The 16815-nt window shown below is 45.7% G+C and overlaps 1 protein-coding gene across 1 annotated transcript; it reads right to left on the reverse strand.

Annotated features, from left to right (window-relative positions):
- Positions 1–3042: 3042 nt before the first annotated feature.
- Positions 3043–7308, reverse strand: LOC124005407 (proline-rich nuclear receptor coactivator 2). Its single transcript, XM_046314637.1, has 3 exons — positions 7153–7308; positions 6429–6647; positions 3043–5991 (listed from the first exon to the last, which is right to left on the reverse strand). Exon 3 carries the CDS (start codon positions 5963–5965, stop codon positions 5495–5497), a length of 471 nt encoding a protein of 156 aa, XP_046170593.1. The 5' UTR covers positions 5966–5991; positions 6429–6647; positions 7153–7308; the 3' UTR covers positions 3043–5494.
- Positions 7309–16815: the final 9507 nt, after the last annotated feature.

The raw sequence follows: 16815 nt of genomic DNA on the forward strand, positions 1-16815 counted from the left end.
ACCAGATGAGCTAAACTACTTTTATGCTCGCATCGAGGCAAATAACAAACATGTATGAGAGCACCAGCTGTTCCGGACGACTGTGTGATCAAACTCTAAATAGGTCAACATTTTCAACCTCTTCCTATCCAAGTCTGTAATACCAACATGTTTTAAGCAGACAACCATAATCCCTGTGCCCAAGAACACTAAGGTAACCTGCCTAAATGACTACCGACCCGTAGCACTCACGTCTGTAGCCATGACCGGCTTTGAAAGGCTGGTCATGGCTCACATCAACACCATTATCCCAGAAACCCTAGACCCACTGCAATTTACATACCGCCCCAACAGATCCACAGATGATGCAATCTCTATTGCACTCCACACTGCCCTTTCCCACCTGGACAAAATAAATACCTGTGTGAGAATGATATTCATTGACAGCAGCTCATTGTTCCCTCTTTTACACTGCTAATCTGTTGTTATCATCTATGCATAGTCACCTCAACTAACCGGTGCCCCTGCACATCGACTCTGTACCGGTACCCCCTTGTGTAGTCTCGCTATTGTTATTTTACTGCTGCACTTTAGTTACTTGTTACTTTTATGTCTTATTCTTACACATATATACACTGCTCAAAAAAATAAAGGGAACACTTAAACAACACAATGTAACTCCAAGTCAATCACACTTCTGTGAAATCAAACTGTCCACCTAGGAAGCAACACTGATTGACAATACATTTCACATGCTGTTGTGCAAATGGAATAGACAACAGGTGGAAATTATAGGCAATTAGCAAGGCACCCCCAATAAAGGAGTGGTTCTGCAGTTGGTGACCACAGACCACTTCTCAGTTCCTATGCTTCCTGGCTGATGTTTGGGTCACTTTTGAATGCTGGCGGTGCTTTCACTCTAGTGGTAGCATGAGACGGAGTCTACAACCCACACAAGTGGCTCAGGTAGTGCAGCTCATCCAGGATGGAACATCAATGCGAGCTGTGGCAAGGTTTGCTGTGTCTGTCAGCGTAGTGTCCAGAGCATGGAGGCGCTACCAGGAGACAGGCCAGCACATCAGGAGACGTGGAGGAGGCCGTAGGAGGGCAACAACCCAGCAGCAGGACCGCTACCTCCGCCTTTGTGCAAGGAGGAGCAGGAGGAGCACTGCCAGAGCCCTGCAAAATGACCTCCAGCAGGCCACAAATGTGCATGTGTCTGCTCAAACGGTCAGAAACAGACTCCATGAGGGTGGTATGAGAGCCCGACGTCCACAGATGGGGGTTGTGCTTACAGCCCAACACCGTGCAGGACATTTGGCATTTGCTAGAGAACACCAAGATTGGCAAATTTGCCACTGGCGCCCTGTGCTCTTCACAGATGAAAGCAGGTTCACACTGAGCACATGTGACAGACGTGACAGAGTCTGGAGACGCCGTGGAGAACGTTCTGCTGCCTGCAAAATCCTCCAGCATGACCGGTTTGGCGATGGGTCAGTCATGGTGTGGGGTGGCATTTCTTTGGGGGGCCGCACAGCCCTCCATGTGCTCGCCAGACATAGCCTGACTGCCATTAGGTACCGAGACGAGATCCTCAGACCCCTTGTGAGACCATATGCTGGTGCGGTTGGCCCTGGGTTCCTCCTAATGCAAGACAATGCTAGACCTCATGTGGCTGGAGTGTGTCAGCAGTTCCTGCAAGAGGAAGGCATTGATGCTATGGACTGGCCCGCCCGTTCCCCAGACCTGAATCCAATTGAGCACATCTGAGGAGATGCACTGCAGGGCTTAATGCAGCTGGTGGCCACACCAGATACTGACTGTTACTTTTGACCCCCCCCCCTTTGTTCAGGGACACATTTTATTTCTGTTAGTCACATGTCTGTGGAACTTGTTCAGTTTATGTCTCAGTTGTTGAATCTTATGTTCATACAAATATTTACACGTGAAGTTTTCTAAAAATAAACAGTTGAAATGGATACAACCATATGTAAACAAAGTGACCCGTGTCTATGTACATAGGGCAGCAGCCTCTAAGGTAGAGGGTTGAGTAACCGGGTGGAAGCCGGCCTGTGACAGTGACTGAGTTCAGGCCAGGGTACTGGGCAGAGGCTGGCTCTGAGAGAGAAGCTGTTTTTCAGTCTCTTGGTCCCAGCTTTGATGCACCTGTATTGCTCACCTTCTGCATGATAGAGGGGTGAAGACTGGCAGCTGAAGTCCTTGATTTTCTTTGCCTTCCTGTGACATCAGGTGCTGTTGGGCGGACTGCACCACCCTCTAGATAGCCCTGCGGTTGCGGATAGTGCAGTTGCTGTACCTGGCAGTGATACAGCCCGACAGGACGCTGTTGCACCACCTCTGTGTGGGTGGACCATTTCAGATTGTCACTGATGTGTATGCTGATGAACTTGGAAGATTTCCACCTTCTCCACTGTGGCCTTGATGTGTGTTACATCTGCTGTCCATGATCAGCTCCTTTGTTTACATTGAAGTTACTTTCCTGACACCACTCAGCCAAAGCCCTCACCTCCCTGTTGGATGGCTCATCGTTAGTAATCAGGCCTACTTGTCATCTGCCAACTTGATTGAGTTGGAAGCGTGCATGGCCACACAGGAAGTACGAGAGGGGGCTGAGCAGGCACCCCTGTGGTGCCCGTGTTGAGGATCAGCATAGTGGGGGTGTTATTTCCTAACTTCACCACCTGGGGGCAGGACCCAGTTGCACAGGGCGTGGTGCAAACCCAGGGCTTAAAACTTGGAGGGTAATCATGCCGTTGAAGGCTGAGCTGTAGAATAAAAAAAATGTATAGTCTTTGGATCCATCCGGACAAGAGGAATACCTTGGGATGGTATTCAAATTGCAGTGGGTCTAGTGTGAAGAGATCCTTAACTAGCCTGAAAGAACTTCATGGAGTGCTACAATTACTTGAGGATATCAGTACCGGTATTCTATGATAATGTAATTATCAGTATAACAGTTTCAAATAAATACAGTAACCTGTACTAAAATGTTGGAAATGATTTGGAATAATGAGTGCATCCAGAAAGACAGACACAAAGTAGGGGGGGAAAGGGAAGGGATTTATTTTTTGGGGTTTACTTTTTGATTAGACCAATTAAAGCAGTGCTTTGGGTTCTTCTTTTTTTTAAAGTCAAATTCAATCAAGTCTGGACATGTGGCATAATTTCATATTCATTGGTGACAGTAAACAAAATGGGACAAATTAAAAGCCAATTTGTTGAGAAACACTTGAGTTTCAAATTTAGGACAAAGACTTATATATGTATGAATCATTAGCAGAAACCAACAGAACACATCTTTGTTCTTTAAAAAAAAAACAATGCATTTAAACACAGAACAAAGGCAGATGAAACCAGGTGGACATTCACATAGGGCCAAATTCAATTATCTTCTGGCAGAAGAACAGCAGATAACTGAAGGTGGTTTTTAGATAAACATTTTTGGTCAATGAATCACATCAAAATATCAATGTCGATCAACAACAGTATTTCGCAAAGTTGGGTTAAAATGTAGGCACAATCAAGTCGAACAACTCAATTCAGGGCACGTTTTTCCAGACAGATCATAAGTAGTCCTGAAAAAAAAAACAATTCAAATGGAGACTATCCATTGAAATAGGTGTTTTAATCCAGGTTTGGGGTCAATCTGTCTGGGAAACCAGTCCCCAGCAGCTGTCTTCAGGCTGTAGCACACCTGGAAAATAATATAACAATTCATACATATCCAAGTCTCCTCAAAAGGGTCAAATGTAAGCCAAGTTTCTTTTGCACAATGCATTTTGCCATCCACTGTGCATAATAACAATAAAAAAAACATGTGCAAGATTACAGGCATTACACAGTGAAGGGGTATTGACAAATGCTATACGCAGATTCTTTTTTACAAAAATATTCCGTATTTGAAGTCAAGACATGTCCTTAGCATGACTTATACATTCAGTGTTATTACTAAAAAATACTTTATCAAGCAGGTTTAAAAACACACTGCTAAATGTACATATGCTGCAAGTATTTTTTACACATTTCATTATTTACATGGCTCTTTTTCTTTAACTTATTTCAAGCTCGTGAGCTCCGTTTTGTCGTCTCTAAGATGGCCATTACAGTTCCCATTCTGCAAAGAAAATAAAGACTGCCTCCCTTCAAATTAGAACCAATAGGGAGATAGTCAATCAACCACCCACTGATAAAAAGGGCCTCAGCCTGTAACTTATAAAAACTATTTTGATTGCAGTGCAAGAAGAGTAGGGTGCAGAAAGCAGTGAGTATCTGGAGATTGCCGCTGGAGACTTTAAATGTAAACAGATCCACACTGGCCTTGCGCCGAACGTCCTCTGTGCCACGCACGTCTCTCAACGTTGCACTTCCTCGTAAGAAACTACCACACAGCAAACAGGGCCATGGCACAGGAGATAGAGGTCGTGAAACGTACAGTTCCATGTTCCTGTTGAATCTGGCCCTCCTCTGCATTGTTTACTGTGTGGGGTTTCAGTAGGGAACGAGATGGTTTGAAAGTGGCTAATAGCAGTACTGATTGCGTTGGGAAAAAAAGTGACCCAGAGGACCAAATTCTCTGTGCCACACAAGCCAACGTGGTTGATATGGCACTGGTAACCACATCAGAAATACAAGGGAGAGATGGTGAAAAAAATGACAGCAAAAGACATTTGTTTGGTTAAGACAAAACTGACTCATTGATTAACAACCACATCACAAATAGACAAAATAATTGTATGATAGAGCTGCAGGCCTTGGACCAGAACAACTGCCATAGTGCAGAGCGCACAGCGCAATAAAAAAGTACAGGAGTTGAACGTCCAAGGCCTGTGTGCCATGGCCTCTACACTTCAGTTTGAGGTTATACTTGTGACCTGTACTCACTACTACAGCAGATTCCCTCCTGAAAGATAGCTCTGGTTTCCCTGCAGAACAGTGGATTTTACCCCCCCCCCAAAAAAACAGAAAACAGTAAGTCAAACGAAAGAAAATGCTACTATTGTAGATTGTGCTTCAGGCAGCACTAGGTTGTCAGAGGTGAAATCCTTAATGATTAACAGAACTTATCGTGCCAAAGACTTACCGGTCCACAAAAATGGACTGTAAATGAGACTGCATTAACATGTTATTACTAACAGTATCCAACCTTACCGCTTGGGAAGAAAAGCCCACAGAATTGCTATAACGGCCAACAAAAAACAACAAAACAGAGCACAAATACAAAGGATATCCAGTTCATCGTTAGTGACAGAAACAGACTCCAATGAGAGCATTCTCCCCCACCAACAAGGCTGCAGCGCTGTAATATCTGTGGTTCTCAAAAAAAGAGAAAAGGGTGACAAACAGCTGCAGAGACATCCCTACAACATGCCTACCACCCTTCGAACACCTCAAACTAAAATAGGCAAAAGTATATTACAACACTGGGGCGTTCAAGGCAGGCAGGAGCCTTCGTTCACACGTTGGCTTTGAAAGGTCAGGCTATGGGAGTCCATCTCTAGGCATGCACCTTGAGGAGGCTCTTCAGCTGGAAGGCCATCATCTCCCTGCTGTCACGAGTACCAATGGGGACCCAGTGGCTGGGGGGCTTGGGCAGCACACTGGGGGAGGGTGGCTCGCTGAACTTGGCCCCTGCATAGCTCGGGCCGCCACACTGGGCGGCCAGAAGTGTGTTCAGGTGGGACACAGCGCCCTCCCAATTCTGATCGTAGGCGTTGGCAAAACGGACAGAAGTGTTTATCTTCTCAGCCGACGCGGCCAGCCGCGCCTCTGGGAACCAGGGGTAGGCTGCGCCCTTGCGGTGGCCATGTTGGTGAGGACCTCCCGCCGCCCCCGAGGATGCTACGGTTGTCACTCCATTCTGATCTCGGACAACTCTCTGCTTGGCCCGGCCCAGCTGATGGTTCTTCTTGGGCAATGGGCGCTCTGGGTGGGACACTGGAATGTTGTACCTCTCTCCACCTCCCATACTGTACTTCCCAGACTATGTGTCACCTGAAGGAGGAATACATTTATATTAAGAAACAAATCTAAAAAATACATTGAAGAAACTCATTTCTAACATTTACAATTTAGTTATCCAGAACTTACAAGTGGCTTGCTCAAGGGCATAGAGGTGTTTCACCTATTAAACTCAGGCAACTCAGGGATCCGAACCAGCGGCATTCCAACGCTCTTAATGCTAAGCGAACGTTACCTGCAGCCCAACAATTAAACATGACAATTGTCCCCGGATGACAACACCGCTTTACCAATATGGTTAAAAAAAATATATGCGTAGTTTATATTTAAGACGGGCAAAATATATTTAACAGAACTGCTGGAACAAATGTGCATTACTGAAGTTACTTCAATGCGCTCAATTGGCCTTCGTGTGAAAGATCAGCCCTTCCCCCACCCGACAGCAAAAAACACTAGTAGCCAATGCCTACCTCTTTGTTGTTAGAAAGTTGAATGTGCAGAGATGCTTCCTTCTTAATTTCTCCTTTCCAATTGGGCTCCAGGTCCTCGAAGTAGTCTTCGGTCTACTTCTCGCTGCACTTCTAGGTCCAGCAAGATCTGGAGTTGTCATGTGCCAATGAGCGTCGTTTTCCCGTGAAGCCGAGTAGAACATCAATTCACTTCAGCGCACGAATATGCTCAAAGCCGATCTAAACGATACATATATATTTTTTTAGAAATACTTAAGAGTAAAATAGAAAGACACTGCTCCAAGTATGTAAACGGTTGCTGTTACAAATTGAGAATGGGCCCAGTTCTCATGTGACAAACATGCATCTTCACAAAGCTAACTACGTTCTACAAACTGTCTGGTAAAATTCATACACTGGTAGCAACATAATACATATTAGTTAACTGGAAAATAAAAGTAGGTAGCCAACTAGCGTCCATGTTTAGTTATGTAAAGCCACGACGTAAACAACGAATAATGCTTTCACTGGCGTGGAAGATAACGTTACGTTAGCATGGTGGAGAAATTGAGCGACTGATTTACTAAAGTTTGATGATAACACTGAATACATCTTTGGAAGTAAAAGCCGTCTATCTAGGTCACTTCTCTGGCAACAAAACAAAGAACGCCACTCATAAGTCATATGGTGTCACAAAATTAAAGCTAAATTAACTTAGCCAATTTAGCTAAACACCGGCTCTTACCGACTTCCTCAGGCTTAGTTGGTAAAAGCCCTTTATCAGAGATTGTTGAATTGACGTCTGAACTCTCTGAATGTAGAAATTGCTATATCTAGAAATGTGTGTGTATATCTCTATTCCCTCTCGACTGTCTGATTTGCAACAAAATGGAAGCTGGGGTAGGTATATGTAGCTGCGCAAGCTGAGCTCTGACCAATCACAACAGCTCTGTGGCCGAAGGACCAATCGGAAAGGCGATACACAGACGCATTCACGTCTGTTGCCAGACAGTTGACGCGAAAAGACAAACCTCCCAACCTAGGCTTCCTTTGTTGTTGGAATTTCCATGAAGGAGTGGTAAAAGCATCAAGAAAACCACCATTTAGATTCAAATCAAATAAAACGACTTGTATTTATCCATCAAACCTGACAGTCAATAGCAGATGCTTCGGAAAAAGTTAATACTGGTTTTCCAAATGAACAATTGACAAAATATGTCATGATATGTAGACCTACATTACTAAATCATTTGAGTAGCCTACACTAACCAGGTTTCCATACAACATTTGTATGCTAAACTGTTGGCTAGAGTGCACTTGCCACGACCAGAGTGGGCACATTCGCTATGTAATGGAAAACGTGTTGCGACAAAACCGTCAGTAGAGTTGGAAATGCGATGGAGCCCCGTTAAAATATGTTTTATTCGATACATGGGAATTGAACAGCAAAAGTCATTTGTGTCCACTACGTCATCACGCACAGCCTTTTATCAACAACAAGTCAATCTGATGGAAACAGGACTCGTGGGGAAATGCGCATATTGTTTATATGGAGGTTTTAGAATATTCGCATGAAATTCTGTTGCCAATTGGACGGAAACCTAGTTTGTGAGAGAATCTGTCAGAGATCAATTCCTACTAAGATTATGACATGATTGGCTTCTCAATGGTTCAGTATTATGTAATCCAACTCAATATCAGCCATGACAATGTATATTCCTGAATATAACAGCATTTCTTAATATATTTATAGTGGTTTTGTATTTATATTTTATTACCATATAAAAAGAAACAACATTTAACCCGGATTTCCTGTAGTAGTGGGTGGGTGGTGATTCATGTGAAAGGAAGTGAGCAGCAGCAACAGGCTTTTGCAAGACTGGGCAAATTACTGTCATCAGTTACCAGCTAACAATGGGCCTACTTCGCAGTAATTTCTCAGATATTTGCTCAAGATGGTCAAAAAAAAGTCCCCATAGCTTATTCCCTTTATATGTTTGTTGTTGTGTATTTAGGGGTTCAGGATTATTGACCATAGATCATAAAGTGAAATACATTTTACTTGATTGTGTTAAACAATTTTGCACTCTCAATTAAACCCCACCCCTAACTGCATCACTATGGTGGCCCATATGTATATATCATTTTTTGTTTGTTTTGGGGCTCTATAGTCAGCCACTGTCAAGATGGTCTGTTATTAACAGTATTTTCTCACTTAGTATCTGTGTGTTCCATGTTGTCTCTGTTGTTTGATAAGATACTCAAATGACATGCCCCTAAACCTGACCTAATTTTACCGTTGCAAACCTAACGTTAACTTGGCTGGGAACATAGAACAACAAGTTACACTAAAAACCTCAAAGCTTGGATTTATAAACCGTTTCCTGCCATCATACCACTTGGTGTCAATGTGCTGCATCCTCTCTGATAATATACTATCCATTTGTACACAGTGTCTGGTTCGTTTGGGGTAATTGCATTTGCCATTGTCATGGAGCTCTCTCCCAGCCGCCTGACAGTGGAGGTTTATTTCAGAACACGTAAGGAGATCTGATCATATTACACAATTATAGGAGGATATCTTCTGTTTTCAGAGACGAGAGCAGCACCTCAGACCAGACCTCAAACAACAAACCTTTATGAGGACAATAAATATGTCTCGCCTGTGTCTGATTTCAGCTTCCATGTTTTACATCAGAGCATGTTTCTAATCGGTGGTAATAGTACATTGATGACAGTATACACTGTGAGTCTGTGACTTATTATAGAACCTACTGTTCTAGATTTTGAAGACTGGGTTTACGTGTTAAATATTTATAGCAGGTCCAAGTCTCCGGGATGAAACAATTGTATAACGGTTACAAGGGATGAATTCCAACTGTGCTCGCCAATGTCTAACACTCATCTGTGTCTCTCACTGTAAAAAGAGTGTTGTTGCAACATTTTGCCTGTCTATCAACCCATATACCTTGAGTGAGTACCCAGTGTGTACTATACACCCCTGTGACAAGTCCTTGCAAAGGTTGTGCCTCCTCAGGCCAGAAGCTATGTATGGAATTTAGGTCATTGGGAGGCTCTACTAGGTCACACAGGAGTATAGAGGTGGTACACGCAGGATGTCAAATAACCCAAGTTGTCAAACTCCTGACATGGGAACACAAGCAATCCCTCTCACCCTAATTTGGGCAAGAGGTTGGGTGTGTTTGTGTATAATTAATAATGACTACAAATATATTGTTTTGTGATACATACAAAGAGCTGAAAGGAAAACCAACAGGCTGTTGCAATTGCATTTTACATTAGGTAATCTGTTGTAAGCAAATAACTAACTGTAACACAATGGCGGACTTTGTTCCATTCATCTGAAAGGAGGGAATAGGACACGGTCAGACTACACTTTAAGTGAGGGGTCATATCAGTGCCTTTTTTTCTCTCTTTAAGAGAGGCGGTGGGAGAGTGGGAGGAAATTTGATCTTGAGACAGCACTCAGCATTATGGCCATAAAAGTATGAAACCTGGCCTGAAGCTATTTCTCATTGAATGTATAAGGAGAGGATACTTTTTGTCTTTGGTTCTGGGTTCGGAGACCGATGTTATTTAGCTCATTGTATAACATTTAAAATCATTCAATTAATAACCATAAAAGGTATAGTAGGTGCCAAATGCTGAGCTTGTGCACCTGTTGAGACAATGACAGAAATGAAAAAGTGGAGGAGCTTAGCTGCCTGCTTGTAATCAGATTTCCTCCCTCTGCCCAGCCAAATTGGTCAGGTCACCGACAGGGCAGTGAAGAGGAGGATAGTATACTGCCTTTAAATCAGACATGGTCGACTCTAGTGAGTGGGTCAATGCCGGACCAGACCATCTTTTTCAGTCCAAATGTGTTCAATGTATTGTATAACGTGTGTGTTGTAAAGCTAAAATAGTAAAACACGAATTATTTCAGATTGCATATGGGCAAATTAGCTCTTAGAACCTGATTAGAATATATTAACACATTATTCATTTAATATGTCCTAAACGACAGTTTCTTAATTTTGATAGGCTAATAAAGTATTGTAATTTCCTCCCCTGTGGGATTTTTAAAATGGATTATTTCTAGGCAACAGTACGCAACAAACTTCTGCTTGCCTCAATCATGCCACTTCCCCTACAAACCTTTACCATTCTTGAGTTCCCCCAGTTGGTATAGTAGTTGTTACAGATTGTGAAGAAAAACTAACTGGTTGTTAGTGAGTGTCGCCCCCTCTTGCTTAAAAAAAACATTACATCCTGGTTGTCTCATTGTGCATGACCATCATTTAGATGATGTGGTCATAGTAAAAAAAGAACATCTGTATTAAGTAATATGCAGGAAATACAACTTTTGCACAACGAGGGAATCTTGACACAATCACGCCACAAGGGACGAGCATAAAGAACAGATCATATTCAATTAGGGGTTTCGAGCTCTCAGTTGTATAAAAAAAACAATGGTACCATACTGAATAAAGGCTGCAGTACTTTAGAATCAGTGAAATGTCCATCATTATCAATCCCTGTGGAGTAAACACAATATTTCATTGCACTTAACAGGCCATTTCTGCATCACTATTGTCTGGTTTATGGCTCGCCAGAGGTCACAATTTCGGTCTTTTCTGTTCTTTAACCTTGTTTCCTCACACATCCTGAAACACAGCTCACTCTCACAGTGAGTGCTCTGTCTCCTCCCGAGGCACCATTTTAACTTTTAATGCGCAAATGGGATTGACAAAAAGGCAGGAAACATGAACGTGTTAGTACTTCAGGGACTGCATAAGTGTCTAAATATATTGGAGAAATGGAAAGGTGAGGTTGGAGGGGGGGGGGGGGGGGGGGGGGGGGGTAGCCAACCTTTCCATTCATGAGTATTGTATGTTAGGAGGACATTATTTAAGACATTACAGAGTGATGGCCCGCCCTGAAATAAATCTCTTATGACCTTTAATCACGGCCTGTATGACTTTAGAACCTGTGGAATTTGTAACTGTAAACATGGATAGTAAAATGTAATGCTCAGCTCCTAAATGCTGAATCTATTTCAGGTATGGCTTCCCTTTCTTTTTAACTTCATCCTTCCCCAAGCAGATCTCATCGTAGACCAGTGTCTCATTCTCACTCACTCATTCACTGACTGTTTCTGTCATGTTTTGTCATTTATTATCATGTCTTGTCCCTGTGCTTCCCATTCTATTCGTTTCCCTCTGCTGGTCTTATTAGGTTCTTTCCCTCTTTCTATCCCTCTCTCTCTCCCCCTCCCTCTCTCACTCTCTCGCTCTCTCTTCTCTCTATCGTTCCGTTCCTGCTCCCAGCTGTTCCTATTCCCCTAATCATCATTTAGTCTTCCCACACCTGTTCCCGATCCTTTCCCTGATTAGAGTCCCTATTTCTCTCCTTGTTTCCCGTACCTGCCCTGTCGGATCCTCATTTATAATTCACCGTGCTGTGTCAATGTTTTGCCCTGTCGTGTCGTGTTTCCCTCAGATGCTGCGTGGTGAGCAGGTGTCTGAGTCTGCTAGGTTCAAGTGCCTTCCCGAGGCAACCTGCAGTTCTCGATCAAGTCTCCAGTCTGTTCTTGTCTTTACGTGTAGTATTATGCTTTTTGTTTTGTAAAGTTTATTCTGGATTAAATACTCTGTTTTCGCCAAGTCGCTTTTGGGTCCTCATTCACCTGCATGACAGAAGGATCCGACCCAAGGAATGGACCCAGCGACTTCAGACGCTCGTAACACTGCCGTCGAGATCCAAGGAGCCATGCTCGGCAGACACGAGCAGGAATTGTCTGCTGCTCGCCATGCCGTGGAGAACCTGGCCGCTCAGGTTTCCGACCTCTCTGGACAGTTCCAGAGTCTTCGTCTCGTGCCACCTGTTACTTCCTGGCCTGCCGAGCCTCCAGAACCTAGGGTTAATAACCCACCTTGCTACTCCGGGCAGCCCACTGAGTGCCGCTCCTTTCTCACGCAGTGTGAGATTGTGTTCTCTCTCCAACCCAACACATACTCTAGAGAGAGAGCTCGGGTTGCTTACGTCATTTCACTCCTTACTGGCCGGGCTCGAGAATGGGGCACAGCTATCTGGGAGGCAAGGGCTGATTGCTCTAACAAGTACCAGAACTTTAAAGAGGAGATGATTCGGGTTTTTGACCGTTCAGTTTTTGGTAGGGAGGCTTCTAGGGCCCTGGCTTCCCTATGCCAAGGTGAACGGTCCATAACGGATTATTCTATTGAGTTTCGCACTCTTGCTGCCTCTAGTGAGTGGAACGAGCCGGCGCTGCTCGCTCGTTTTCTGGAGGGACTCCACACAGTGGTCAAAGATGAGATTCTCTCTCGGGAGGTTCCTTCCAGTGTGGACTCTTTGATTGCTCTCGCCATCCGCATAGAACGACGGGTAGATCTTCGTCACCAGGCTCGTGGAAGAGAGCTCGCATCAACGGTGTTTCCCTGCTCCGCATCGCAACCATCTCCCTCCTCTGGCTCTGAGACTGAGCCCATGCAGCTGGGAGGGATTCGCATCTCGACTAAGGAGAGGGAACGGAGGATCACCAACCGCCTGTGCCTCTATTGCGGATTTGATGGACATTTTGTTAATTCATGTCCAGTAAGAGGCCAGAGCCCATCAGTAAGCGGAGGGCTACTGGTGAGCGCTACTACTCAGGTCTCTTCATCTAGATCTTGTACTACTATGTCGGTCCATCTACGCTGGACCGGTTCGGGTGCTACATGCAGTGCCTTGATTGACTCTGGGGCTGAGGGTTGTTTCATGGACGAAGCATGGGTTCGGAAACATAACATTCCTTTCAGACAGTTAGACAAGCCTACGCCCATGTTTGCCTTAGATGGTAGTCATCTTCCCAGTATCAGATTTGAGACACTACCTTTAACTCTCACAGTATCTGGTAACCACAGTGAGACTATTTCTTTTTTGATTTTTCGTTCACCTTTCACACCTGTTGTTTTGGGTCATCCCTGGCTAGTATGTCATAATCCTTCTATTAATTGGTCTTGTAATTCTATCCTATCCTGGAACGTATCTTGTCATGTGAAGTGCTTAATGTCTGCCATCCCTCCCATTTCTTCTGTCCCCACTTCTCAGGAGGAACCTGGCGATTTGACAGGAGTGCCGGAGGAATATCATGATCTGCGCACGGTCTTCAGTCGGTCCCGAGCCAACTCCCTTCCTCCTCACCGGTCGTATGATTGTAGTATTGATCTCCTTCCGGGGACCACTCCTCCTCGGGGTAGACTATACTCTCTGTCGGCTCCCGAACGTAAGGCTCTCGAGGATTATTTATCTGTGTCTCTTGACGCCGGTACCATAGTGCCTTCTTCCTCTCCGGCCGGGGCGGGGTTCTTTTTGTTAAGAAGAAGGACGGTACTCTGCGCCCCTGCGTGGATTATCGAGGGCTGAATGACATAACGGTTAAGAATCGTTATCCGCTTCCCCTTATGTCATCAGCCTTCGAGATTCTGCAGGGAGCCAGGTGCTTTACTAAGTTGGACCTTCGTAACGCTTACCATCTCGTGCGCATCAGAGAGGGGGACGAGTGGAAAACGGCGTTTAACACTCCGTTAGGGCATTTTGAGTACCGGGTTCTGCCGTTTGGTCTCGCCAATGCGCCAGCTGTTTTTCAGGCATTAGTTAATGATGTTCTGAGAGACATGCTGAACATCTTTGTTTTTGTCTATCTTGACGATATCCTGATTTTTTCACCGTCACTCGAGATTCATGTTCAGCACGTTCGACGTGTTCTACAGCGCCTTTTAGAGAATTGTCTCTACGTAAAGGCTGAGAAGTGCTCTTTTCATGTCTCCTCCGTTACTTTTCTCGGTTCCGTTATTTCCGCTGAAGGCATTCAGATGGATTCCGCTAAGGTCCAAGCTGTCAGTGATTGGCCCGTTCCAAGGTCACGTGTCGAGTTGCAGCGCTTTTTAGGTTTTGCTAATTTCTATCTGCGTTTCATTCGTAATTTCGGTCAAGTTGCTGCCCCTCTCACAGCGCTTACTTCTGTCAAGACGTGTTTTAAGTGGTCCGGTTCCGCCCAGGGAGCTTTTGATCTTCTAAAAGAACGTTTTACGTCCGCTCCTATCCTCGTTACTCCTGACGTCACTAGACAATTCATTGTCGAGGTTGACGCTTCAGAGGTAGGCGTGGGAGCCATTCTATCCCAGCGCTTCCAGTCTGACGATAAGGTTCATCCTTGCGCTTATTTTTCTCATCGCCTGTCGCCATCTGAGCGCAACTATGATGTGGGTAACCGTGAACTGCTCGCCATCCGCTTAGCCCTAGGCGAATGGCGACAGTGGTTGGAGGGGGCGACCGTTCCTTTTGTCGTTTGGACAGACCATAAGAACCTTGAGTACATCCGTTCTGCCAAACGACTTAATGCCCGTCAAGCTCGTTGGGCGTTGTTTTTCGCTCGTTTCGAGTTTGTGATTTCTTACCGTCCGGGTAGCAAGAACACCAAGCCTGATGCCTTATCCCGTCTGTTTAGTTCTTCTGTGGCTTCTACTGATCCCGAGGGGATTCTTCCTTATGGGCGTGTTGTCGGGTTAACAGTCTGGGGAATTGAAAGACAGGTTAAGCAAGCACTCACGCACACTGCGTCGCCGCGCGCTTGTCCTAGTAACCTCCTTTTCGTTCCTGTTTCCACTCGTCTGGCTGTTCTTCAGTGGGCTCACTCTGCCAAGTTAGCTGGTCATCCCGGTGTTCGAGGCACTCTTGCGTCTATTCGCCAGCGCTTTTGGTGGCCGACTCAGGAGCGTGACACGCGCCGTTTCGTGGCTGCTTGTTCGGACTGCGCGCAGACTAAGTCGGGTAACTCTCCTCCTGCCGGTCGTCTCAGACCGCTCCCCATTCCTTCTCGACCATGGTCTCACATCGCCCTAGACTTCATTACCGGTCTGCCTTTGTCTGCGGGGAAGACTGTGATTCTTACGGTTGTCGATAGGTTCTCTAAGGCGGCACATTTCATTCCCCTCGCTAAACTTCCTTCCGCTAAGGAGACGGCACAAATCATTATCGAGAATGTGTTCAGAATTCATGGCCTCCCGTTAGACGCCGTTTCAGACAGAGGCCCGCAATTCACGTCACAGTTTTGGAGGGAGTTCTGTCGTTTGATTGGTGCGTCCGTCAGTCTCTCTTCCGGGTTTCATCCCCAGTCTAACGGTCAAGCAGAGAGGGCCAATCAGACGATTGGTCGCATACTACGCAGCCTTTCTTTCAGAAACCCTGCGTCTTGGGCAGAACAGCTCCCTGGGCAGAATACGCTCACAACTCGCTTCCTTCGTCTGCTACCGGGTTATCTCCGTTTCAGAGTAGTCTGGGTTACCAGCCTCCTCTATTCTCTTCCCAGCTTGCCGAGTCCAGCGTTCCCTCCGCTCAAGCGTTTGTCCAACGTTGTGAGCGCACCTGGAGGAGGGTGAGGTCTGCACTTTGCCGCTACAGGGCACAGACTGTGAGAGCCGCCAATAAACGCAGGATTAAGAGTCCTAGGTATTGTTGCGGCCAGAGAGTGTGGCTTTCCACTCGCAACCTTCCTCTTACGACAGCTTCTCGTAAGTTGACTCCGCGGTTCATTGGTCCGTTCCGTGTCTCCCAGGTCGTCAATCCTGTCGCTGTGCGACTGCTTCTTCCGCGACATCTTCGTCGCGTCCATCCTGTCTTCCATGTCTCCTGTGTTAAGCCCTTTCTTCGCACCCCCGTTCGTCTTCCCTCCCCCCCTCCCGTCCTTGTCGAGAGCGCACCTATTTACAAGGTACATAAGATCATGGACATGCGTTCTCGGGGACGGGGTCACCAATACTTAGTGGATTGGGAGGGTTACGGTCCTGAGGAGAGGAGTTGGGTTCCGTCTCGGGACGTGCTGGACCGTTCACTCATTGATGATTTCCTCCGTTGCCGCCAGGATTCCTCCTCGAGTGCGCCAGGAGGCGCTCGGTGAGTGGGGGGGTACTGTCATGTTTTGTCATTTATTATCATGTCTTGTCCCTGTGCTTCCCATTCTATTCGTTTCCCTCTGCTGGTCTTATTAGGTTCTTTCCCTCTTTCTATCCCTCTCTCTCCCCCTCCCTCTCTCACTCTCTCGCTCTCTCTTCTCTCTATCGTTCCGTTCCTGCTCCCAGCTGTTCCTATTCCCCTAATCATCATTTAGTCTTCCCACACCTGTTCCCGATCCTTTCCCTGATTAGAGTCCCTATTTCTCTCCTTGTTTCCCGTACCTGCCCTGTCGGATCCTCATTTATAATTCACCGTGCTGTGTCAATGTTTTGCCCTGTCGTGTCGTGTTTCCCTCAGATGCTGCGTGGTGAGCAGGTGTCTGAGTCTGCTAGGTTCAAGTGCCTTCCCGAGGCAACCTGCAGTTCTCGATCAAGTCTCCAGTCTGTTCTTGTCT

Source organism: Oncorhynchus gorbuscha, linkage group LG19, assembly GCF_021184085.1.
Source record: "Oncorhynchus gorbuscha isolate QuinsamMale2020 ecotype Even-year linkage group LG19, OgorEven_v1.0, whole genome shotgun sequence".
Lineage (NCBI taxonomy): Eukaryota > Metazoa > Chordata > Actinopteri > Salmoniformes > Salmonidae > Oncorhynchus > Oncorhynchus gorbuscha.

Excerpts from the sequence above, each read along its gene's own strand:
- LOC124005407 (XM_046314637.1), bottom strand. The coding sequence starts at position 5,965 with ATGGGAGGTGGAGAGAGGTACAACATTCCAGTGTCCCACCCAGAGCGC.